Genomic DNA, 25,540 nt, shown 5'->3' with positions numbered 1-25,540 from the left:
GAATACACGTAGCCAAGGGGCGCCTCGTGTGTTGAAGTCTCATTTAGCTCATATAGTCACCACGTGCGAACAAGATGACTCAGAGGCAAACGGTGGCCACGTTTGTTCCGTATACGGTCTGTTGCTTAGCTTTTTTTTTCTCTCTTTTATATACATAGCATTCTTCATATAGGCTAGTTTGCTTGCGTGTCATGATCACCCATGCTCTTGTATCTCCCTCATCTCATATCCTAACAGTTAACGTGACATCATCGAATAAAGTAATTTGTTAGATGTGCTTCCGCCTATCGTCCTTTTTTTTTTGTCTAAAAATAAATTCGCGACTGAAAGAAGATTGCGCGAAACGGATGCACAGCGGATTATTCAGGTTCCTCCGCCGAAATCGCCAAACTGCAGCGCAGAAGGAAGCCATTGAAATCCGCAGTTGTTGGTACGGCAATTCTGAACTGAAGATGACTTTCGGTGAGAAGTTGGTTATAATTACGGCTCTTCACACTCATCTATCGAAATCGTCAGGTGGCGTGGGGAGGTAAAAAAAATATATCAGCTTTACTTTTTCGCTGTATAATGGAAGGCAAGCTTTTCCTTCGTACTTGAACGGGTCCAGAATATGCGATTGTTCCCGGTCACTGTAATTTTTACAATTCACTATGGAAACAGCACTCGTAATTTTTATGCCTATGACGTCACTAAAATGGCATGACGTAAAAAAATGGCATTACTATGGCATTGCGCTGCAGAGCTCGAGGTGTCGAGCTTGATCCCGGCTGCATTTCGACGGAGCCGCAATCCAAGGACTCTTGCGCACTTGGAGTTAAGTGCACGTTAAGGAACCCCAGACGGCCAAAATTAATCCGGAGTACCCCAATACAGCGCGCCTCATAATTAGATTGTCGCTTTGGCAGATAAAATCATTTTTAAGTTCATAAGTCCATTTCTGAGCATAACGTTTAAGTTCATTGCGTTCTTTACAGCGAATGTCCCTTAATGCGGTTACACTGCCATATTTGGAGTATATATGTTTGAGCTAAGCTGTTAAAACCAAGAAACCTTGCCATTAGTCTATCACTCTTGCGTATGAGTCTCCAGTAGCAATGCCAACGCGTTTTATTTATTTATTTATTTATTTATTTATTTATTTATTTATTTATTTATTTATTTATTTAGATACGCAATCTCTACAGGACAGCTGAAGAGAACTGTTTTTAGCCGTGTCAACACATCTAATGATAACTGAACTGCGCCGCATGAACATTTGAATTTGCAGGTACTAGCTGTTTTCTTGTGCAACGCTTCCAGATGATTCCACAAAAAAGCTGTTTTGCTTTTTTCTGAGTTTCCTGGAAAAAAAAGAAGGTGGGGGGGCGCCACCTGGAACACGACAATATGTCGCGGGAACAAAGCGTGGTGTTCTGCAAGTTTATGAGGGCCATTCTGGGCACCGTAGAAAAAACTGAGCAGTTCTTTCAGACGTAGGAAGACGAGACACGTTCTAAACACCAGAATAACCACGGCAGAAGGCAAGACGATTCTTCCGGCGAAGGCACTGACCCCTCCTCGATTGTACTGCACAGATGACGTGCATTGAGTTGAAGTCATTGAGCTGTAGTTGGCAGCGCTGCCTTGCACAGCGCTCGTACCTGTATGAAACCTTCCAGCGGAGTCTTGTAGTTTCTGACGAACTCCTCCTTAATTTGGACCATGTCCACTTCACAGCGGGACACGATTATTCTAATGAGGGTCTTGTCCTTAGTTCCAGCACCCTGCAAGGCCGAAGAGAGGCGCGTACCTTAATTTGTGACAAATACATCTTATTGATGACAGTAGCTAGGTACCTATCGCGATGCGTTCGTTGGCTATAGCACTGTAGATACTCTCACCACTAAGTGGCAAACGCATCTGCAGAGAAGTCCAAATAAAAGTTGACGGGGAGACTGTTGCCGTCGGTGGATGGGTAAAAGAGCACCGTTCACATCAGGCACAAGTTGTGAGTTGGGATCCAGATGGTGGCACGTTGCCTTCCACATTCATTCATAACCTTTACTCTGTCACAAATATCAATAACGAAAGATAAAATTAATGACAGCTAAATGAGGCGCTTCAATTTTCATAACCTTCTCTAGAATTCGGTGGTTGTATAGGTCTCTTTTAATAGTTACTTCAGTATGACTTCTCGCGCTACTTTAAGTGGCATTAGTTTTGAAGGTCTTGCAGGACTGGCGTACAGCTATCCATCATTGAGGGTTATACCGGCAGCTCGTTTTATTCTTTAGTAAACGAAATATCTTTTTTTAATGAAAGGACCTTCCGCCACAAATGTTAGCAAATACGTGGTGCTCAGTAAATGGTGCTTAAAATGAAGATTATTTCCCATTTGCAGAAGGCTTACGCAAGCAGTAGTGTTTTAATGATTAGAAGCCGGAGAACTAAATAATGTGGAAAGCCAGTAGTCAAGCGAGATGTGCAGTGCATTATTACTTGCTATGCTGCAATACGACCAGCCCAAAGTGGGGGTCGGCTTATGAATAGACCCAAGATGAACTATCATGGACCCAAACAGCCTAAGGGGTGACCTATCTTTCCGCAACGCACTTCGTCCGAGCTATGGTTAAACTTCATCTCCTTGTAATGATCACTGCTTGTTGTTTCTAAACTGTGCGCCTCTTAAATAAATTATAAGGCGATTAAAACTCTAGTTGAAGTGGATCAAAGACAACGTCTTCCTGAGCGAGCTGGGGATGAGAATGGGGTGGAGACACTGCACACGGCACTTTATCTCGTCACCCCTCGCGTGAGGCGAGTGGGAATAGCGTCGCATTGTTTAAATTATTCACACGCACAATCTTCAGGATCGGCTCACATTTTTTAGACTGCACTATCTTTGGTATCGGCCCAGGAAAAGGTCTAGAAGCCCAGATATCCCACACGGTAAAGTAGGGGTAACTCTAGCTAGACATTGTCCTCAAACGTTCGCACTTTGAAGAAGAAAATAAAAATAAAAATGTTGTGAAATATTTGTTGGTGAATAATTAGTTCCACTGGACTCCTTAACTTACTAGGATTACTCAAAAACGGGCGAAATGTGGTCCATCCCGGCCAGCGCCTTTTATCATCATCGGCGGCAGCAGCAGCAGCAGCAGCAGCAGCAGCAGCAGCAGCAGCAGCAGCAGCCAATCTTTATGCCCACTGCCCCCCCCACCTCCCCAGGAAGAAGGCCTCTCCTTGCGATCTCCAATTACCCCTGTCTTGCGCTAGCTGATTCCAACTTGCGCCTGCAAATTTCCTCATTTCATCCCCCCACATCGTTTCCTGCCTTCCTCGACTGCGCTTCCCTTATCTTGGCGCCAATTCTATAACTCTAATGGTCCACCAGTTATCTACCGTACAAATTATATGACCTGCCCAGCTGCACTTTTTTCTCTTTATGTCAACTAGAATGTCGGCTATCCCCGTTTGCTGTCATATCCACACCGCTTTCTTCCTGCCTCTTAAAGTTACGCCTAACATATGTCGTTCCATCGCTCTTTGCGAGATCCTTAACTTGTTCTCGAGCTTCTTTCTTAACCTTCAAGTTTCTGCCCCATATGTTAGCACCGGTATAATGCAATGGTAGTACACTTTTCTTTTCAACAACAGTGGTAAGCTCCCAGTCAGGTTTTGGTAATGCCTGCCGTATGCGCTCCAACCTATTTTTATTCTTCTGTAAATTTCCTTCTCGTGATCAGGGCCCCCAGTGAGTAATAGGTCTAGATAAACGTACTCCTGTACAGACTCTAGAGGCTGGCTGGCGATCCTGAATTCTTATTCCCTTGCCAGGCTACTGAACATTATCTTTTTCTTCTGCATATTGACCTTCAACCTCACTCTTGCACCTTTTATACTGTCTATATAATTCCTCAGCGCAGGAAAGTTGAACCACGCAGGGTTGGAATCATGACAACGCCCCGCGGGCTTTTTCTTCTTATTCATATAAGAAACTTTCGCAACTAGTAAGTGTTCTTATATAAGATGAAGCCCAATGTAATTTATTGCATTACACGATAACGAAGACACCACGCAGTGCTCTCGTCAAATATCTGTAGGTATCTTGAATGACTTACGAATTGTTTGCCAGTGTGTTTGGGGATGAGTATGCAAAAAACTGTTGCTTGGGCCATGCAGCTAAGCCTACGTTTAATTTATCTTGGTGTCACTTGGCGTTTTTATTCTTTTTTTTTCAACTCGCCTTTACGTGTGGTGAATCGTACGCGATTCCCAAACAATAGTGATATGACGGTTCAGTTTTCGTTTCCATACACGACCTGTAGATGCGCCGACCCAGCCTTCTCAGAAAAACAAAAATGCCCGGGCAGTGTGAGCAGAGCAAATGCGCGGTCGTGCTCTTATGGCCGCACCTCCGGGCTTCGTAAGCCTCTGAACGGTATATGATGAGAAAAACTATCATCTGCTGCCTGCCGAGGGTTCAAAGCGCCCTAGCAGCCGCTCCACCAGACCCACCGGTAATGTTCGGCCAGTTGTATTCTAGCAACAAAGCTTTCGACATATAAGACAGGAACACTGCAGGTGCACACAGCGGCACTGTCCCATGAACAAAAATAAAAGGTGCCACACTTGATCAGAGTTGTGACACACCTGTGACACACCTGGAGTCAAATTCAAAAAGTTCTTCGTTTCTAAGTGTTCTTTGTTCAACATCAGCAATATGATGATCATCATCATCAGTAAATGGTAAATTACCCAGCATCAGGATTGGCTGAAGGTTTCTCCCAGGGAATACTCTATCGAAAGAGCTTTTTCGTGAATACAAGTCCTGGTCACAAAGGCGTCAGTCTTGCTCGTGCTACACATATTGAACATCGCCTTGCATAAATGTTACAGTACGAAACCGGCGTGAATCCAACAGTCAGACATAGGGGACGGCGTGATAATGCACCGGGTGAAGGACACGACGGTAAAAGCTTGACAGAGGACATAATAAAGTCGTTCGGCGCTACGACACGAACGTCTTGACCCTCTCTGTTTCGTTGAACATCAGCCGTTCCAAACGAAATGAGCCCGTATTCACAAAGCTTTTTGTTCACAAGTGCTCTTTGCTATTGGCCGGCCGCGTTCCCTAATTTGTCCAGAATCATGATTGGCTGCAATATGTTCTTACAAACAATTCTATTGTGTGTGTGTGCGTGTGCGTGTGTGCGTGCGTGTGGGTGCGTGCGTGCGTGTGTGCGTGCGTGCGTGCGTGCGTGCGTGCGTGTGTGCGTGCGTGCGTGCGTGCGTGCGTGCGTGCGTGCGTGCGTGCGTGCGTGCGTGCGTGCGTGCGTCTCACGTTGCACCTGTTATGAGGGAGAGCTGCCGGCTAATTGCAAAGAACCCTTACGAACGAAAAGCTTTGTTAATTCATACCCAGATATGCGAGCTGCTTCGAACATTTATCCCCGCGCCACTGGATTATGCGTGCAGACGTAGTGATCCCACGCTCTAAGCACGAGACTTGATGGCGAAGACATCCGTGAAGATAAGTTGCACCTCATGCAACAGGAACGAAGAGTAACGCTTTGGGTCGGACACGGATGAATCACTTGCCTTCATGCTCTTGTACACCTTCTCGGCGAAGTAAGATGGGATGTTGATGACGCACTTTACTGCACAGCAAGAAAAGGAGAGCACAAAATGCGCTTAGAAAGTGTTCTTCAGCCAATAATGGCACTTTATCACAACAATAAAAGCGGACCGCCAATAAAAGTTTAAAGTTAACGTTTCTTTATTTCCATCATTTTCATTTTTCTCTGGAACCGTGCGTGATGTCAGAGTAACATCAGGGCCTTGTGAGACACCCACCAGCAAGAAGCTTGATATTTAATCTCACTTTTAAAGATTAGGTAAAATAAAGTAAATGAGGACGGAGACGGGGTAATGAGATGAGTTTCTTTTTTTAATAGGGTTGGTTCGGTTCAAGCAGGACAGGAGTTTTTGAAAGTGTTTGTCTTGCAGTGGACTAGGTCGATCATATATATATATATATATATATATATATATATATATATATATATATATATATGATCGACCTAGTCCACTGCAAGACAAACACTTTCAAAAACTAACGTAACGTAATAACGTAACTCACGTAATATATATATATATATATATATATATATATATATATATATATATATATATCAGAAGAATACGTTTCGGCCGGGGTCCGGCCTTCATCAGATATATATACAGGATGTCGCAGCGAACACTATCAAAAATGTTTGAAGGTTGCCGGTGGCAGATAGCTCAATTCTAGTTTATGAGCCGGTCTACTTGCAGCGGCGGACACTACTTGCACAAAAAATTCAAACGCAAAATTGACTAATTAACAAGAATGCACTAATTAGCTATTTAGCTAATTATCTTATGACCCATATCGCAATTTACAAATTCTAGCACTGGACTTCGCAAGGCGGATCCACTTGGAACGAATTCTCGGGACGACACCAGTTTCGAGATATTAATTCCCGAACTTTGCGGAGAAACGCATTGGTGTTCCAGTTGTGTGCTTCAGTGCACGAAACGACGTTTTGTTAACAAGTTAACTGGAACGCGAATGCATTACTCCGCAAAGTTCGTGAATGTATATCTCGAAACTCGTGTCATCTTGAAAATTCGTTTCAAGTGAATCCGCCTTGCAAAGTCCACTGCTAGAATTTGTAAATCGCAATATGGGCCATAATGTAGTTAGTTAAAAACATAATTAGACATTTTTTATTAATTAGTCGATTTGGCGTCTAAATCTTTTGTGCAAGTATTGTCCGCCGCTTCGAGTAGACCGGCTCATAATTATAGTAGAATTGAGCTATCTACCACAGGCAACCTTGTATATATATACATATATATATATATATATATATATATATATATATATATATATAGAGAGAGAGAGAGAGAGAGAGAGAGAGAGAGAGAGAGAGAGAGAACAACTTTATAATAATATTTGGGGTTTTACGTGCCAAAACCACTTCCTGATTATGAGGCACGCCGTAGTGGAGGACTCCGGAAATTTTGACCACCTGGGGTTCTTTAACGTGCACCTAAATCTAAGCACACGGGTGTTTTCGCATTTCGCCCCCATCGGAATGCGGCCGCCGTGGCCGGGATTCGATCCCGCGACCTCGTGCTCAGCTGCCCAACACCATAGCCACTGAGCAACCACGGCGGGTGAGAACAACTTTCTTGAAAAATGCCTGCAGAATCGGTTAGGCTCCCTCCACTCAGGGAGGAAAAGCTTTTACCGCGACGCGCCCACTACGCCAGTCTCGTGCATTGTGCTCCTCGAGGTCTTGGTCCCTCGCTAGTTTCGCGGGTCCGAGAGGTTATAGGCGGCATGCTATATTAGGTGGGACATTATGCGTTGTTACAATCTGCGGTTACTTCTTCGAACTTGAATATTGTTCCCCTTAAGTTGTGCACGTTGTGAACATTCGTGAAAACCAACTTTGTCGTTGTCATGGTGATGATGATGATATTGACATTTCTTTTGAAACGAGTTGGTGGCACAGGACACCAAGCTGCTTCATTTGTGCTTTTTATACGCTAAGCTACAATTTCTATCGTTTACAGCCGCCTGTAAACAAAAGGTATGTAGCGCATTGTGTTGCTGATAAACATTGTGTCCCTGGAACACGTGCCCACATATTCACTGTCTATAACCTGCAGACTGCCCGCGCGCTACGTTTAGAGCGTACCTGCGTTAATCTGATGCAAGTCCTTTAAACACCATGTTGCGAATTGCAAATGTAGTACATTTTTAGAACATTCAAAAAACAAATTACGCGGCAATAACCAATTTGAAAGGAAGGAGGTCTGGTTGATGGCTGGAGATAAGGAATTTGCAAGTAAGCTATTGTAAACCTGCAGCAGCTTCTACAGTGTAGCAATCACGAGGAATTTACTAAAGTATGGAAGTATCGCATGATACAAATGGTGAGTACCATATCGGGTATAATTGATTCGCTAGTATCCTGCATTAGTGTCTCAAATACTTAGCGTTTCAGTATCTTGTATCTGCATTATGGTACATTTTGAAAGTATCTTTGCCCATGCCTGGCGGAGAGTACTTTCTCGCTCATTACTGGAAGCGCGCTCCTCCAATTTACGCTTAATATGAAAGGGAACAGCGACTCTTGGAAACATGCAAGTATAAGAACCTCAGTCACAGTTGTTTTTTTCTTTCTTCTTTTTAAGGAACGCCAGCCCGTTCACAGAAAGTTCCCTCTATACAAGCACACGCAGGAAGAAAAGTACCAGTTTTGAACACAAATTCGTTGTTTCCTTTCGTATGGGGGGAGAGTTTATTTTTGTGAGGTGAAGGCCACCTTCGCCTGGTGGTGCTGCTGGAAATTTACGTGCGCTAACGATGCGTTTTCGTGCTCCACAGCATTTGAATAAGTATTGTTGTACGACGTCGCCGCATGACCTTTAGAGGGTCGATACCTTAAAAAACATGTCGTTAAAGCTGCATTTCCTTCGTCTATAGGTCTTTTCCTCAGTACTCATCACAAAATTTACACAAAAAAAGAAAAAGATTCTTGGGTTTTGGGTCTTACGTGCCAAAACACGCCGTGGTGGAGGACTCCCGATTAATTTCTACCCCCCCGGGTTCTTTAATGTGCCCCCAATGCATGATACACAAGCTGCTTTTTTTTTTTGCATTTCGCCTCAATCGAAATGCGGCCACCGCGGCTTCGAATCGAGCGTACGACCTTGTGCTTCGGGGCTAAACGCCACAGCCACAGAGCCATCATGGCGCGCAGTGCTCGTCACGGTAAAGCCATTGTGGTTCCATGCAGGGAGAAACACGTGAAGCACGCCCGAAGAAGCATGTTTAACGCCTGAAGGGTTCCTTCCACTGTTCATTGCAATCGACTTAATTTTCGCGATGATATAGTTATTGGCGGTGTCCGCCAGCAGAGCGAAAACTCAGTCTCACAATCCACTCGAGATAATCAATTTGTCACTTTAGGCGGTTCATATAGTTGCACAATCATCTCGCAAAATTTATTCTCGGTGAATCAATCCAAAATTTCGGCATGTATTGAAATCGCAATGTATAAAGCTCGCGAAAATACAATCACTTACAATATTCGTTGCCCTTTTTTTTACGTGCGCATATAACAACGATAAAGACGGATGTACAAGAGTATTTGGCGATATCTGGTTTAGTTTACGTATGTCTGTCGCTCTTCTTTCTCAACTGCAACGTTAGCGAAACTGTGGCATAGTAAGATAACCTATGTTAGCCAAGCCCTTGCGAAGTCTTGAAAGAGTAAGCTGCAGCCTATATTCCCTAAAGAAGCAACAAAAAAAATGTTACAGAAGGCAACGCTCAATAAAGGTATCACAAGAGACTGAGTCAAGGAAAACAAGTCCCTTTATCTTAACGCTGGCTCCAGTGACATGCCTCGTTCGACCACTGTGGGATCGACTGCAATGACTCAACATAGATGCACATTCTACGTGGCTGGCTTCGAATCTGGAGCCTGGCATTCACGTAAGTATAAACACCGGTCTCCAATGTAAACGCCAGACTGTTGCCTTCCAGAGATGTTGCTTCGCTGAAACCTTCATGAACTGCTTCCGGCATCCTTCAGCACCTAACTGCAGCCAAAGTAGAAAGCTTAAATAGGTGGCGTCTGTTGCCTAAAGGTGTGCTTCTCTGTAAGCGCAACCGGAGTCGGCATGCTGCCATATGGCGAAGCTGCAGTTGCTATGCTATAATGTACGAAGTCTATGCGGTGTATGGAGCTCGTTTTCCTTGAAACCGCGGACACTATACGAATTACGTCAGATCGGGGCCCTGCCACATTAAAGTGCAATACTTTTTTGGAAAATACGGTACATGCGCGTTCATAGATCCATATATCACCTTATGGAACTAGGTATGGTGAAAATCTTTTCAAGGGACTTTCCAAGCCATAGATTCGGTGAAGCAGCTAATTTAGCAGCAGATAATCACAAAGCGGCAACAAGTAGAAGAACCCAAGATAGCTGACAATATTCCGTTGGTCAATTGTGCTTTACTCGCTTGTGGTGTTACGGCTCTTATCAAAACTAAAAACCATCGGCCATCGGTGCGAAACTGCAAATGTGTTCGTCGACATCAAAAGGAAAATCATCTTTCTTTGTCCGGTATCTTGAGATTAATCTATGAACCGCGTTGACACTATGGACGTTTCGTTTCAGCAGAAATTGAAGAATGGACACTTTGGTGTTTAGTCACCCGTGCACGGTGTCTGATATAGCAATACCTGAGCTTAAAACGCCTTCACCGAAGTGTCTACACGCAGCATCGATGGCCACCCACCTATCGCGAGGAAACCCTTGCGCAGGTCTCCGCTCATTTCCCTTGAAATGGCCTCGACAATGGTCTGGTTTGTCAGGGCGTTGTACTCGCGAAACACCAGCAGCAGCTGATCGTAGCTCTGGCTGGCCAGGATCTGGTTGAACACCGACTCATCGGTGCCCCAGCGCTGGACGCCCGCTTGCTGCAAGTGCTGCGTGAAATACGGGACCGCCAAGTGATAAGCGCGGCTACTTGCAGAAAACAGATTGTGTATGCGAATAAGCGACTCTTGTTCTTTCCTAAGCAGCGCAATCACGAGGTAAGTGACATATGACGGACAAGTAATGTTGCACCAATATCAACTGCCACGTTCATGCGTATTTTCGCAGGGTACCCCCTGTATATTTCGTAATTGTAAAATGCCTTACTTTTTTAAACCGTGTATGCACTGAAGCACCTTGCTTCCTCTTAGTGGCATAGGCTTCACATACTCAATTGGAAGACTTGCTTCACTCCGTCTGGCTTTAATTTTTTTCAAATATCAAAGGCGACGGCCATGAAGAGGGTGGTTTCTATTTAACGAAACAAAATTCAGAAGCACGGCGACTGCATGAGCCCATCGCCTAAAGCTGATCAAGTCCGCTTGATGGGCTGAAAATTACCCGCCACGCATCCGTAAAACCTAGCGCTTGTCCGGCTGAGTGAGCATCGAGTCGTGCTTTGTGCGCCACACGGAAGGCGTTATAACTGAGAAAATGCCAGTGACCGGCTATGAGAATGGCTGAAATCGCTAAAATCAGCTCCCTCTCTTTTAGCGCTATCGCGAAAACGGATCTATCGGGGCGCCCTCTACGGGAAACCGTGGCGCTGACGTACGCGTTAAATTACCGCTGAAAGGATTCTCAGGGATTGGCGGCGTGCGTTTAACATAACTGCCTCGTTACTTGTCTAACGAATGCGTCCTCGCTTTTCAGTCATCGAAGACACGAAACATGGCGCCAGAAGTGGTGAGGGGAAAAAAAAAAGCGTCGGACAGCGAAAGCTGATACACTCACGTGAGCGTCGTTCCTCGCTCGACCGGGGTCTGGAGCTGCGCCTTCCTCGCGGCTCGCCTATATAAAGCAGGCGAAGAGCTTGTTAGGCACATTCGAATATCCAATACCGGCGTGCAGTGATTTGCATAACGCGTGGCAAATGATAAGCCTTCGGGCATTTGTGCTTCGTTGCTGGGTATTATTATTATTTCTTTTTTTTTTATCCTCCTCGTAACGAAGTTTCGAACTCACGTTGCACATGGAGACCAGAAGCCTTCGGAAGTGGCCAGAAGTTTCGCTTCTGAGGTCCTCCTCCAGATCTCGCCCAAATACTGCAGAGTAAATTTATTTTATTTTATTATTTATACGTATACTGCAGCCTCAAAAGGCTATTGCAGGAGTGGGATTAACAATAAACATACAAACATTTATAAACAAGCTTGCTTGAATTGTCTCAGTAGTAGTGAACGGATGTCACCCGGTAATGAATTCCAGACTTCAATTGTTGATCAAAAAAAACTGTGTTTAAAGAAATCAGTGCGGGCAAAAAGCGTTGAGATATTTAGAGCATGTGACTCCTCCTACATGAGGATTTGGAAAAAGTCAAATAGTTATCTGGAGAGCAAAGGCGAGGAGAATTGATTAACGTGGGAAGGAATTTTAGGCATTCAAGTTTTCGACGCTCTGCAAGAAGAGTGAGACTAAGCAGGGGAAGAGAGCTAGACGGCGAAAATTCCTTTTCGTATCTCCTACAAACAAAACGCAGTGCCTTTTTTGCCTGATTCTAATTTTTTGACGTCACAGTGTTTGTATGGATTCCATACAACGCTGCCATATTAGAGGATGGGTCGAATGAGGGTTTTATATGTAAGAAGTTTAGTTTTTTGAGGAGCAAGACGCAGGTTACGATGTAAGTAACCAAGTCTTTTATGGGCCTTGTCACAGGTGGCATCAATGTGCTTCGACCATGACCGATCGTGCGTTAGTAGGATACCTAAATATTTAAATTTGAGGACCCTATTTAAAGTAATATTGTTAAAGGCATAGGCAAAGAAGGAAGGGGATGAGCGTCGTGTAAAGGATATGGAGAGAGTTTTGGAAAAGTTGATATTCATTTGCCATGCATTCGACCAGTTATAGAAGTCAGCAAAATAATTGTTAAGGACAACATGATCAGTAGGAGATTTAATGGTATGATATAAAACGCAATCATCAGCAAAAAGGCGTATTTTAACTGGGGTGTGTACGGGGAGATCATTAATATAAAGCAGGAATAAAAGCGGACCCAGTACTGAAGCTTGGGGAAGCCCTGATGAAACAAAATTACAAATGAAATTATGGGGTTTTACGTGCCAAAACCACTTTCTGATTATGAGGCACGCCGTAGTGGAGGACTCCAGAAATTTCGACCACCTGGGGTTCTTTAACGTGCACCTAAATCTAAGTACACGGGTGTTTTCGCATTTCACCCGCATCGAAATGCGACTGTTCGAAATGCGAAATGCGAAATGCCCCCATCGAAATGCAACTGTTCCCGTTGGTTCGCAGAGCGGGCCAACGGGAACAGTTGCTGTTGCGTTAGCGCGCCAGGTGTCGAGTGAGGGGAGGCGGCATCGTCGGCACGCGTCGGTTGGCACCGCAGGCTGCTGCTGCTTGCTGGCTCGGGCAGCACGTACCACTATGGTACATTACTCGCAGCGCAAAACTCAAAGGACCGCTCAGCGCCGTTCAATTGGACATAAATGCTTTCGCATTCACAACCCGCAAGAAGTACTTAGGTGTCCTCAGATTTTATTTTTTTTAAGTCTGTATGGTCTTTAAAAAAAAAGCACGCCCTATGTAGATGAAGAGGATTGCGTCAGAGAGCTCACAACGGTCTTTTTCTGTTCAGCATCCGTACTTGGGAGAAGCTGAGCGCCACGTTGACGCTATGCATACGGGAAAGGAAAACGCTTTAAATGCTGTACCTGACCGGCATGAGCATTCAGGACGGTGCGTCTTCACGAAATGGATGAGCTCTTTGTCCTACAACTAACCCGCCTTGGTTGCTTAGTGGCTACGGTGTTGGGCTGCTAAGCACGAGGTTGCGGGATCGAATACCGGTCACGGCGGCCACATTTCGATGGGGGCAACATGCGAAAACACCCGTGTACTTAGATTTACGCGTACGTTAAAGAACTTGGAACTTGGTCCAAATTATTCCGGAGTCCCCCACTACGGCGTGCCTCATAATCAGAAAGTGGTTTTGCCACAAAAAAAAACCATAATTTAATAGTTTTTGTCCTACAACTATGCAGGACATATAATCTGCAAATTTCTTTTTATAGCCGTCCCTTCCTCGCTTGTTACCACGGGGGATAGTGAACAGCAAACTGAAGTCATTTGGCAGCTAGCTGGTCCTTAAGATTTGCGTTTAGAATATGCAGAACAAGCCAAACAAAATGAGCAACATCACTAAAGCGCATATCGACATTCTAGTTGCGCTGCATTCCACACTGCCGTCTCTGAATGTGTCGTTTTCTGTACGCAAAGAACAATTTCTCTAGGTCAACGGTCATCAGTAAAAAAAAAAGAAAACACCTACTCACCAACTAACTCACGTTTGTTCGCACATCCTGCGCAGTATACGTGGTTGCTACGGCCGAATGGTCTTGTCTATGATGTGCAACACGTTTACCACACGACCGCATAGTCTTTACAGGCCGACTTCAGACGGACGACGAGAATTTGACGCACTTCGCGCATCATAGTGCCCTCCGACCCCGTTTTTTTCATGGCCTTGAGTATGGCACCGGCGCGCGCATTTAAGAGGAAGCTTTAGCTCGGGACCAACTGCAGTGCGGCTTATTAATATACATGTAAACCTCAGGAATGCTTCAACCAGAGAACCCCTGGGCATATGTGAATTAATCTGTTTTGCATTTGAGAGGAAATGTTAATGCTGGAACCGGAATATCTCAGTTCTGTGAACTGAATCCGTTAGAGCATCTAAAGCGGAGAGAGAATTATGGGGTTTTACGTGACAAAACCACTTTCTGATTATGAGGCACGCCGTAGTGGAGGACTCCGGAAATTTCGATCACCTGGGGTTCTTCAACGTGCACCTAAATCCAAGTACACGGGTGTTTTCGCATTTCGCCACCATCGAAATACGGCCGCCGTGGCCGGGATTCGATCCCGCGACCTCGTGCTCAGCAGCCCAACACCATAGCCACTGAGCAACCACGGCAGGTTCATCTAAAGCGGAAGAAATTTGATATATACATTTATAACTTACGTGTAGTTGTTACTATGTTTGCAAAGGATTCTCAAAATCCCTACTCGCAGATTAGTGGTGTACTTGAGAGCCATGTATAATACGTCCATTTTGTCCGCTTAGGTGTATTATTAGGTGCAGTTTTCAGAACTGTGATAGTCTTCTTTTCTTGCTGAGTTACAGGGTTGTTAACTTGATGTTTAGTTTCTTGAAGTTTTGCGATTTTCAGTAATGTTTATGACAAAATCAGCGACCTAAAAAAAAAGATTTGCTTCAACAGTCAGTATATTTTGAATTTTCTTTTAATTGCAACAAACCTCATCGAGTTCGACACAGTGTTTGCCGAGAAAAACGATTTGACCGTTCTCATGTGTTTAGGTAAGACCTCCCAAGCTAAATTTCCTCTTGAAACTTGAACTCCATGAGTAGGTCGTTCCGTACATACTGCTGACTTAAGCTTCTTGCATGTTTCGTCTTACACGTCTTGACTTTGAGAAACGGGGCCTCCACTACCCGAGCACATCGTTCGGGGTTTCGTAAAAAGAACACCAGCGAAAAGGACCGACTCTTGACAAATATTGTGACCGCATGTCTTACAAAATGGCTCAATTTGCGATTGAGTCCGTGAGAACTCTTCATCATTCCAGTAACGTGCGTGAAAGTAATTGGGTGGCACGACATGAATCGATACGGAGCCCTACACCAGGAATGTTCTCCCGCGTGGTGCGGACATGGTTGGACTAGCCATGAAAAATTCTTAATGTTAGCTATTTTTTGTTAGATAACGAAAATTCAAATCCCTAGCTATAACCTTTAGCCGTATAAACTAGAAGTCTCATCACGACAGCGTTGCGCACGAACTCGATACTGGATAGTAAACATATAGAACGTCAAAATACGATTAGTTTACACAGTCACAGTGGTCATCGTAGTTTATAACAATGGTTAACGTAATCAAATCTCCCCGTAAGTCGTCTGGTTAACCGCGAAGTTAACGCTAGTGTTGTCCGTAGCTTTTACGCCACCTTATCTCAGGCTGACGACATTCCAGGATTAACAGTGGTCGAACAGCGGGTGATTTCAATTGACGTCGACAAAGAAAGCCCGGGGAGCAGAAGGCACAGTTTTCCAACATCGGGACCTGTTTTCGTGTGAAGACGAATCCCCTTATCGTAAGGGCAGCTTCGGCAGGAGACATCACTCGTTCGAACGAACGCGATCGATTCATGTCTACATGCCTCTGCGTACTTCGGAGTTGTTTGCAGTGCCCGGTGTGCTTTGGTCGCTTCGAGCTGTGCAAGGCGCCAGAACACGCCTCGACAAGATGAGGTCAAGGAAGGCGTAGGCGAAAATAACTGTACTTCTAATTAAAATGCTGAAATGATAAGGTAAGTAACCGGGAAATAAAGGTAGGTGAAAAGAAAGCTTGCCGCCGGTGGGACCCGAATTCACATCAGATCTTCCGCAAGATAATTTCCTGTTTGTTTTTTCTCACAAAAACAGTATATCAGCTAGTTCTATAGCATACGTTAGCGTCTAAAATCGGATATAATTCTTCCTCAAACAGGACAATTCATTGTCACGATGATATATTACAAGAATAATAATTAAATTTCGGGGTTCTACTACGATCTAATTTTGAGACACGCCCGTAGTGGGGGGACTCCGGATTAATTGTGACAACCTAGGGGTCTTTAACGTTCACCTAAATCTGAGAACGATTAGAACAATACTGGGTCGGGATAATGTGAGCGCCCTTTTCAAATTATCTCCCCTTTCGCGCTAGTTCGTGGTTCCACCGGGGGTCCACCTATATTGTCGACAGTATCGCCCGGTCGTGAGTGGTGCACGATAAGATAGGAAAAGTATCCAGTGAAAGGAAACATTGCATTACACCGGCGCCATCTTCGTGTTGACACAGCTCTCGCGCAGCATATTATACGCACATCAGGATTCAATTGTGTTATTGCGGATGTAAGCTTTGCGCAGCTCCAAATACTGCTCCCCGCCTTTTGAGTGACGCCTTATTTATGAGGTAGGGGAGGGGGGGGGGCGGTAATGCGAACTACTAGATCTAAGCGATTCCAGGCGTCCTCCGAAATTTCAGAAAGATATCGATAATCCGCGATTTGCATAAAAAGAGATCCACAATGCGCATCATCTCGCTAATTGCAAACTAACTAGTTCAGCATTTATTCTCTTTTTTCACGGCCATTAACGATTTGTCCGTATGCGCCATCAATCCGTCCTAACCTGCCTCCCACACTTCTCCTACAACAACGCCGCGAGTTTGAGCTGCGGGGTATACGACGAATAATTAAGCTCGGCTTATGCATATGAAGGCTCGTTATATGCGTTCGGTTGGCGAGAGAGATTAGGGAAATCAGAGGACAGCTCCATTCATCGGTCGGCGCCAGCCTCGCCGCCGAGTCCCCCCAAAGAGCGGTGTGTGCCTTTCGAACGCGCGTCATTCGATCCTATAAACGGTAAACTCACGGACGTGTTCACACCACGCGCCTTTACTCTACTCTCTTCTTTCGACTCCACCGTGAAGGCGCGCTTGAGAAACAGCTCTTCATTCAGGTCCCACTTGGGTGGACGCTGAAAATACCCGATTATGGAACGACAGTTGAGGAACCGAAAATAGGCGCGTCGAATTGCAGCGATAACGTCAGTCGAGAAGGGGGGCCGCCGTACCTCCAACACGGTAGATGCGAGGAGGACTTTGAAGTGTGAATGCGCGTTGGCGAAACGCGGCGGTCCATTTCTAAAGGCTCATTTAAGTAATTATGGAATTTAGAAATCTCACTGCTGTGGTAGGTCTCCTTGATCCTCCTGATATCGTCATTGCTTCGCGTGCAGAGGATCTCCACCAGGCAGTCCTCGTCGGTGCCGATACCCTTCATGGCACTACGCAACTCGCGCGCCAGGTACTCGTGCATCGGGTACAGCAGGCCCACCATAATGGACTCCAAGTTGCTACGAAGCTCAGATTTGATGTCCTTGATCAGGTCCTGCGGAGTACAAGGCGCCGCGATTTCAAGTACAGTCAGCAGAATGACTCGGGCACGCCGGTCCGAGCCCTGCGACGAGCTCTCAAAGGTATATGCTAAGGCAGAGTAACTTCAACCGCACTTGGTTAAGCCTGCGCCAGCGCGCACAACCATAGTTTCGGTGTGCACGCTGATGCTTCGATGCTTGGATGAGCGCCGTTGCACGGCCGGTTGGTGCAGATGCTTGAAATGGCTTTGAACGACACGTAAATTTAACTGCTAACAAACGAAGTATTCGACCAAAAAATAATTCAAGTTCACTCACACGGCCGAACATCTGCTTGTAGGTGGTAACAATATCCAGCCTCTGGGTGGAAGTCCGTGCGCAGAGGACGTTGATAATGGTGTCTTCATCTGTGCCTAAAAAAGTACCAGTATATGGTGAGAGGCCCACCGGTTGATTCTATTGATCAGGCCTGTCTTCAGACGCGCGCTGCAGGTGGTGCTGTCGAATACAGATGCAAACCTACCGAATCCTTTCATAGCCTTCCTTAGTGTCTGAGCGTCTTGCCTTGCGTCGAAGTTTCGGTATGGCTTCAGCGTTCCTTGCTGCCCAAGAAAAACAAAATAAAACAAACACGTTGTGACTAACGTTTCTCAACTTTCTAAATACAGAATAATTTATTGAAATAAAGTGAAACAGTGCATCGCCGCCTGCGAATGGGCGACTCCACTCCGGAGCAGAGGTTAAACGTTAGAAGACTCTCAAGCACTTTATTTGTCGAAGATATGTTCTCGCTGTTCAAGCTGATTTTCAAAGAGTATCATGATTATGAGCGCTCTGAGCACTGTCCGCTCAGCAGTGGCAATACCTCAAGTGCTCGAGTGCCAATGCGTCACCATTCTGGCCTATCATTCATTTCTCTTTCACCCAAATTCCCATTTCAGTGGGCTCCGTTCACCTATATAAACGAAAAAAAAACATCCAATCTTAAAATTTGTCTTTCGTAAGGCAGCTACCCTACGTGAAGCAATTATGCGGGAGTGTGCCTCATATACAGATTATCTCTGTAACCGAAGATAGCTCCTCGAATAAGTACACGCAAACATACACCCTACTCAAGGCGTTATGACTACGAGCGAAGAAAATCATGGAGGAAAAATTTGTTGGTACGCTTACGCAGGATCTGTAGGTGCCTCCCGTCCCGCCGGGTCTCGCGTTGTAGCTGGAAGACTGCGAACACATCGCATTTGAAATATGTAACGGAGGGATATGGCCATAAAGTATTTTCCTCAGAAACTCCACGCGATAATTCACGTGGAGTTTCGCGCACAATCTGGTTTGATATTATCAATATAGATTGAAATGTAAGCCTCTACAGTTTATATAGATTTTATAGATTATATAGAACTGACCAGCCGCCGTTAATGCAGCTCCAGAACAGGGCGTCGCGTTCACTGCGGTATCAGTAGTAAATGACTAGGTAATCTTATTGGTCCTATGGACAATATTTATGGGGTTTAAGGTGCCCAAAACAAAGCACTGGAATCCAGCACATCGTCACAAGTCACTTCCATGAAGACGTTGGCCGTTCATCCTCCCTTCGGCCGTCTCGGCTTCCCGTATGGTCGGCGACAACCACAGCGCCTGGCGGGGGCGCTGCGGGGCCAATCACCTACAAGCAAGCTTTTAAAACGGCCGGGACTGCAGCCCGCTGTCCTCCTCCGTTTCGCCGCACTGTGGGCGCACGCTTTTCTGCGCGCGTAAACACTGCGACGATCATTTGCCACCAGTGCTTTGTATCGAAGGACACGTGCTATCCGCGTCAAATGAAGCGCTAACAGCGGAGAGGATAACTGAAGCTATATGGCGCGCCGTCCAGTCACCACCATTGACGGGCACGCACATCCGGTTTGACCGCACTGCACGATGATGCTTTCCATTTCCGTCTCTCTTCTGCTTCTCTTTCCTCTTTTAGTTGAAAGCGAGAAAAGAGAAATCAAAATTAAACGAAAGCAGAAGCCAAAATATCGCAGCATAGGGCGAGTATTTATTGTCCAGTGCGGCGAAACCGCTTTCGGCGTCAAATGAAGCGTGAGCAGCGGTGCGCGTTGTACTGTTTTCGCCGTCATCATTGCTGCACGGTCATTTTTTTTTTGTCGCTTTCAAATAAAAGGGAACCAGAACAGAAACGAAACCATCGCAGTACAGGGGCGGCAGCATCGCGCAGTGCAGCGCCAAACAGGATGTGCGCGCCTGTCAGTGGTTGATGACTGGACGGCGCGCACTATACGGTCAATATATGCGCTCCGCTGCCCGCGTTTCACTTGACGCCGATAGTATACCTCCTGATCTAGACCGAACTCAAATTATTTTCGCCAAGGGAATGCGCGTCTCTGTGTGCTTATCTCGGCACATTTTAAATGTCCTTAAGGCAAAATGAATGAGAAGAAAGGGGGTTAACCGAGGGGTCCGTGTTTATTAATGATATCGTAAGAACTCAACAAGCAAACACACCAAGGACAACGCGGGGGAAATTACTTGTACTTACTAATTGAAATAAAGAAATGATAACTTAATGGAATTGAAAGTGGATGAAAAAACAACTTGTCGCAGGTGGGGAACGATACCACGTTCTTGCATTACGCGTGTGATGCTCTACCTCAATGAAAAGTGCTCACTTCATTAAATTGCGGCGTTTATCATCCAGACACTGCAAGGTGGACTATGAAGGACGCCGTAGTGGAAGCCTCTGGATTTACTTTTACCGCCTGGCGTTCTTGACTGCACACCTAAAGCACGGTGAACACGCGATTTTGCAATTAATCTTTATCGAAATGCGGCCGCCGTGGCTGGGAATCGAACCCATAGCATCGTGCTAAGCAGCACGGATTGAGTAAGTAGAGCAAGTGTGAAATGAAGGCAACGAATTTGAATACAGGTCATTTGATAGCATTCAGGTTGTTAACCCTTTTCATTTTAATTTTTATTGCTCGTTCTTCAACGGTCAGAACAGTATATCTTTTTTCCAATTTTCCCGAAATATTAGGCCCCTGGGATTGACAGGGCCCGCTTACATGTCAAGATTCATGTTTATTTTGTGTTCTTACTACCAACTGAGAAAATTGGCTGAAGGCTTAGCTTGGTTAAGCCTAGAAGATTGCGAAAGCAATACCCGTGGCTGCGCCTTGGTTCGGCTGATAGTGTGGACATGGTTGCCCTTTGTTAAACTTATGGCTATACATCATCCGACATAGCGCAAGGCAGCGCGCCGACCACTGCGAGTAGCCGAGCTGTAGCCCCATTTATCCTCCTAGCGTGACGTCACACCAGCGAGCGCCCTCTCTCGGTAGCACCGCAGCAGCGGCGCGCAAGGCTTCGCCTCCACCATCGATGCCGCGAGCTGGGGCCCCGTCTCTCGGTCTGGCGTGACGTCACACGGTCACGTGACGCGCAGCTGTATAAGGAGGCGCCACGACCACCGATGGGCCGAAAGTGCGAGCAGTATTGCTTTCGCAATAAACAAGAACAGTCTACTGGCTTTTAAAAGAATTTGGTGTACAAAATATGTTTGAGGTAATGCTAGGTGCCAGGTGAAATATTTGAGGAAGACACTCAGTATGTTGTATGTTTTAATAAGAGAATCTACCAGTGATACCGACAGCCTCACTTACCAATATTCTTAAAAGTTACTTGTACTACCAGTGTGCCGAATTCAGTTCCTCCACCCAAGGTGAATTGTCTGGTGCTTCCGCACAATCTGAACAAATTTGCCTTGATTTCTGTCAAGCCCATAGGAATAATCCCGGTAAAAACACGTTGCTGGGCTAGTTCGTGCACAATTTTTCTTACCATAATTACTAGAATATTTGCGCAGAAAAAGTCCAAGGGCGACAGAACCAACATGGACAGGCCCACTACCATGTTTTGCGCCTGCCCACGCCGGTTCTGTCGTCTTCAGTCTTTTGTTGCGCCATAATTCTGACCAAAAACTGTCGGCTTGTTCACGATGGACATAATTCAGCTTCTTCGCATAAATACTTCTCGGACGACTCTCGATTATAGGTGATCGCAAATAAAGGGCAAGTTGGCATAATCTTAATTGCTTGCCGAGCCCCATCCACTCTCTTAAAATTAGGTAAGCTATAGAGAAAGAAAACGTCGCTTTTTGGGAGTGCAAATGGCAGGCAACGCACACGAGCGGTGCTAGCGTTTTGGCGACGAAGTTATGCATTGCTACTTTATAACACTGGATCTGCCACTGCTGTGCACATCACTTTACGAGAGGCTGCGTGCTCACCCGTCCTGCGTTATAATTGGTGCTGGATCCACCGTAGCTCGAGCCTTGGCCGCCGCCGTAACCTCCGCCTCGATCGCTGGCGTAGCCACGGTCTCGCTCACCGCCGTAACCTCCGCCTCGATCGCTGGCGTAGCCACGATCCCGCTCACCGCCGTAAGCACCGCCCTTGTCGCTTCCGTAACTGGCCCCTTGTCCACCGTAGCCGCCTTGGGGAGCTGGAGGATAAGTGCTGGATGCTGGCGGTGCGGCGTACGGCGGTGCGCTGTAAGGCGCCGCGGGCGCGTATTCTGCAGACGACTGCCGACTTGGCGGGCCTCCGTACGATGGCGGCGGTAGAGCTCCGTAGGATGAAGAAGGAGCAGGAGGAGCTCCGTAAGGCGGCGGGGCACCGTACGAAGGCGGAGGAGGAGCCCCGTATCCGCCCGCTTCGGGCCGATAGCCTCCGCCTGGCGCCGGCATGCCTCCGGGTTGCGGCATACCGCCAGGTGCACCTTGCCCGTACGGTGGAGGGCCACTTGGCGGTTGCCCGTAGCCTGGGAAGCGCAGAAAGCAGTCGCTGACTCTAGGCTAATTCGCGAGGCCTCTCGCACCTAAGCACGGGGCCGTAGCTGGTCGCCGGCAAGCCACGGAGCGATGCGATAGGACAGCCGAGGCTGCCAGCCAATCATAAGCCTCCGATGTGCTCAGTCGTTGGCTGACCAGTGCTCGCTCTAGCGTTCACGGCGCTTAGGGTTTAATAGAGCAGAATTTCTTAGCTGACGCGACTGATGTTTCTCGGATCACCTTCACAGCATAAGCGCTTCGATGGAGACCGATGGATGTGCTGCCCAGCCAGAGGTCACCGAATTCCCATGGAAGCCAGAAATATTCGGGTAATTATGGCGCACGTTAATATAACTTCAGATAGTCAAAATTAATTTTGGTACCTATCCACAAAAAAGCTCTTCCATTAGAATTGTTCGTACAAGAGGAAATTTGTGCCGATCCCGATGATGGACATTTAAGGTGTCCAGCCAATGGCAAGAAACACGAACGAATGGGAATTGGGCCCCAGTTTTAAGCAAATAACCAAGAAGCCATCAGGACGAGTTTTTTTCTGCAGCATCTGTTCTACAGGTATATAGAGACTGTTGCAGGCGGCATCGCACGGTGTGAAATATGACCAGACCCACACCAAGCTCTCCAGTGCAATCTAGTCTTTATCTCCATCAAGCGCAAGCTGCCTTCGCTTGACTGCGTCCAACGTAGCCAACATTCGCATGCGGTGTTTAATATGTCCTTACCTCCAATATGTATTCGTGCGCGTATAGAAAATCTGAATACTCTGTATCATGCTTTCATTTCGACGGCAAAAGAAATCATCTCTAAGGAATATGCATTTGCACTATGAACTCTTGTTTTCTATTCCCTTATACCAGAAGTCAAGATTATGACTGCAAGACGACCAAACGCATAGTGTTTTATAATGCTTGCTAACCCACTCTTCTGTGCTCCGCGAAGCACGCAAATAGTAGCAATTCACATTGCCTCGCCGAACATGCGTCGACATGCGCAAGATGCTCCAGATCTCGCCCAAATACTGCAGAGCGCGATCAATAACGCGATAAAGACATGTAATTAACGAGAATAGATCTGCGACTGACCACCGTTAGGTCACGTACAGCAAGTTGGGCTTGCTATAACTAGGAATCGAATTTTTTGGCGTCTGTTTTTGAGATTCGGCAGGCATTGATCAATACTTACTATCCTCGGAAAATTCCGCAGTTATTGGCAATTATTTTTTTATGGTGAGCTTTTTAGGCATCGTCAACACTTTGTTGAGTCTAAAAATTAATCGTCGGTATTTCCAACGGAAAACAAACAGTGGCACAGAGAAGTTCTGATGTTTTAAAGGCAGTCAGACAAATGAATTAGTTTTTAAATGTCGTTTTTATATTCCAGGTTGTTGGAAATGTACCGAATCTTCTATGCATAGTTTTTAATATCGCCTTTGGCGGATAGCATATTTCTAGTCATTGGGCTGAGTTATAGAGGCGGACATAGCTTGCACGCGAAATTAAAATGCATAATCATATAACGAACAAAAACTACATAGTCTTTTAACTCATTACTTTACGGCACATATAGCAATTTACGAATTGCAGCCGGTGTGTTCGCAAGACGTATCCACTTGGAAGGAATTTTTGACGCCGAACCAGTTTCGATAAATTATTTCCCAAAGTTTGCGACGAAGTGCATGGGCGTTCCCGTCACTTTTGTGCTCGAATGTATAAAACGGCGCTTGGCAAAAAAGTAAGAGTCCATTTTTACCTCAAGTTTCACTACGCATATTCACTACGTAAACGCGTGCTATCCTTAGAATTTATTCCAAGTGAATATGCCTTCAAACTCACCGGCTACAATTAGTAAATTACGATATGTGCGTAAAGTATTTAATCGAATATTATTTAGTGACATTTTGTTACTTTTCGATTGTGCAATTCAACTTCTCGTGCGAGTGATGACCACCGCTTCGAATAATCGAACTCGGGGACTACAAGTGCGCTTTCTGCGACAGGCGATTTTTTATGCGAAACCGCCAAATGGCCGGTTGGGCGAAAAAGCCGGCGTCTGTCCTCTGTGGCAGCGAAACAGCATCTAAACTGCATCGCCATTGGCTGCGACGCCACATCACGAGCTGCGCCTCGACGGAGCAGAGCGGGCGAAAGCGAACACCTGCTGTTGCGATAGCGCGCCAGGTGTTGCGTGAGGGGAGAGGGCATCGACGCGGCACGTTGTCCAATGGGCATCGCCGCGTCGGTTGGCACCGCAGGCTGCTGCTGCTGCTTGCTGGCTCGGGCAGCACCTACCGCTATGGTACATTACTTGCAGCGCAAAACTCCGCTCAGCGCCGTTCTATCCGCTGTTTTCATGTTCCTGTGCTGCCCTCTGCCGCAATCCGTTGGAAACGTTTTGGAAGGGTGTAGGGGCTTTCGCCGGTTCATTTGTGTACCTGCGCCCATGTTGACTGTGCGTCGGTTGTGCGTTTCGTGGATCTCGATTAATAGACGAGTTGCAAAACAAAATAAACAAAATTCGTTGCAGCGCCATCTGTACTTTCGTACAGGAAGCAGCCAGCGGCCGCCATTGTGCATGAATAGTCGTGTGCGTTTCGCCCGTTCGGTACGCGCGTGATACCGGCTTGGCGTACTGAATCGACGCTTGTGGCGAACTCATCCCTTTTCGTGCTGTTGTTGGGCGACTGTGACCTGGAGTCATGCCAGTTAACTGCTGTGTGCCACTGTGCACGCAGTTTGGTGGCTTTGACAAGTCTGGACAAAAGGTAAGTCCCTTCTTGCTGCGTCGCACCTCCGTCGTGTGCTTGTCAGGCAGTAGCGTGTTTATGGAATTAAGCATGTTTTTACTTATTTTAATGGCTAGACATGTAGCTTGATTCATCTATAAGTGATCTCGATACGGTTTAGCGATGAAATTATTAAGTAAATGCCTTTAAAAACCTGAAACCTTTTGCGGTTTGTGGGATGCGGCACGATGTTTACCGGACGCCGTCACACGGTTTTGACCACTTGTCTCCCTAAGCAAAGGGCTATATCGTTGTGTTACGCTGTAAAAGGAACGTTTTGAGATCGTGC

At 46.1% G+C, this 25,540-nt stretch overlaps 1 protein-coding gene across 2 annotated transcripts in view; it reads right to left on the bottom strand.

The window, feature by feature from the left end:
- Window positions 1-25,540, bottom strand: part of LOC135912491 (annexin A4-like) — a 39,460-nt gene that overhangs the window by 4,062 nt on the left and 9,858 nt on the right. For both annotated transcript variants that reach the window (XM_065444935.2, XM_065444936.2), the window contains exons 3-12: window positions 21,909-22,441; window positions 18,788-18,841; window positions 18,138-18,216; window positions 17,933-18,027; window positions 17,424-17,628; window positions 11,611-11,690; window positions 11,380-11,436; window positions 10,346-10,535; window positions 5,581-5,639; window positions 1,641-1,763 (exon numbers count right to left, since the gene is read on the bottom strand). In XM_065444935.2, the coding sequence (XP_065301007.1) occupies window positions 1,641-1,763; window positions 5,581-5,639; window positions 10,346-10,535; window positions 11,380-11,436; window positions 11,611-11,690; window positions 17,424-17,628; window positions 17,933-18,027; window positions 18,138-18,216; window positions 18,788-18,841; window positions 21,909-22,441 (1,475 nt within the window). The remainder of the gene's footprint in view (window positions 1-1,640; window positions 1,764-5,580; window positions 5,640-10,345; window positions 10,536-11,379; window positions 11,437-11,610; window positions 11,691-17,423; window positions 17,629-17,932; window positions 18,028-18,137; window positions 18,217-18,787; window positions 18,842-21,908; window positions 22,442-25,540) is intronic.

Source organism: Dermacentor albipictus, chromosome 1 (assembly GCF_038994185.2).
Source record: "Dermacentor albipictus isolate Rhodes 1998 colony chromosome 1, USDA_Dalb.pri_finalv2, whole genome shotgun sequence".
In the NCBI taxonomy this organism is placed as follows: Eukaryota; Metazoa; Arthropoda; class Arachnida; order Ixodida; family Ixodidae; genus Dermacentor; species Dermacentor albipictus.
This window is presented reverse-complemented; position numbering and strand designations above follow the sequence as displayed.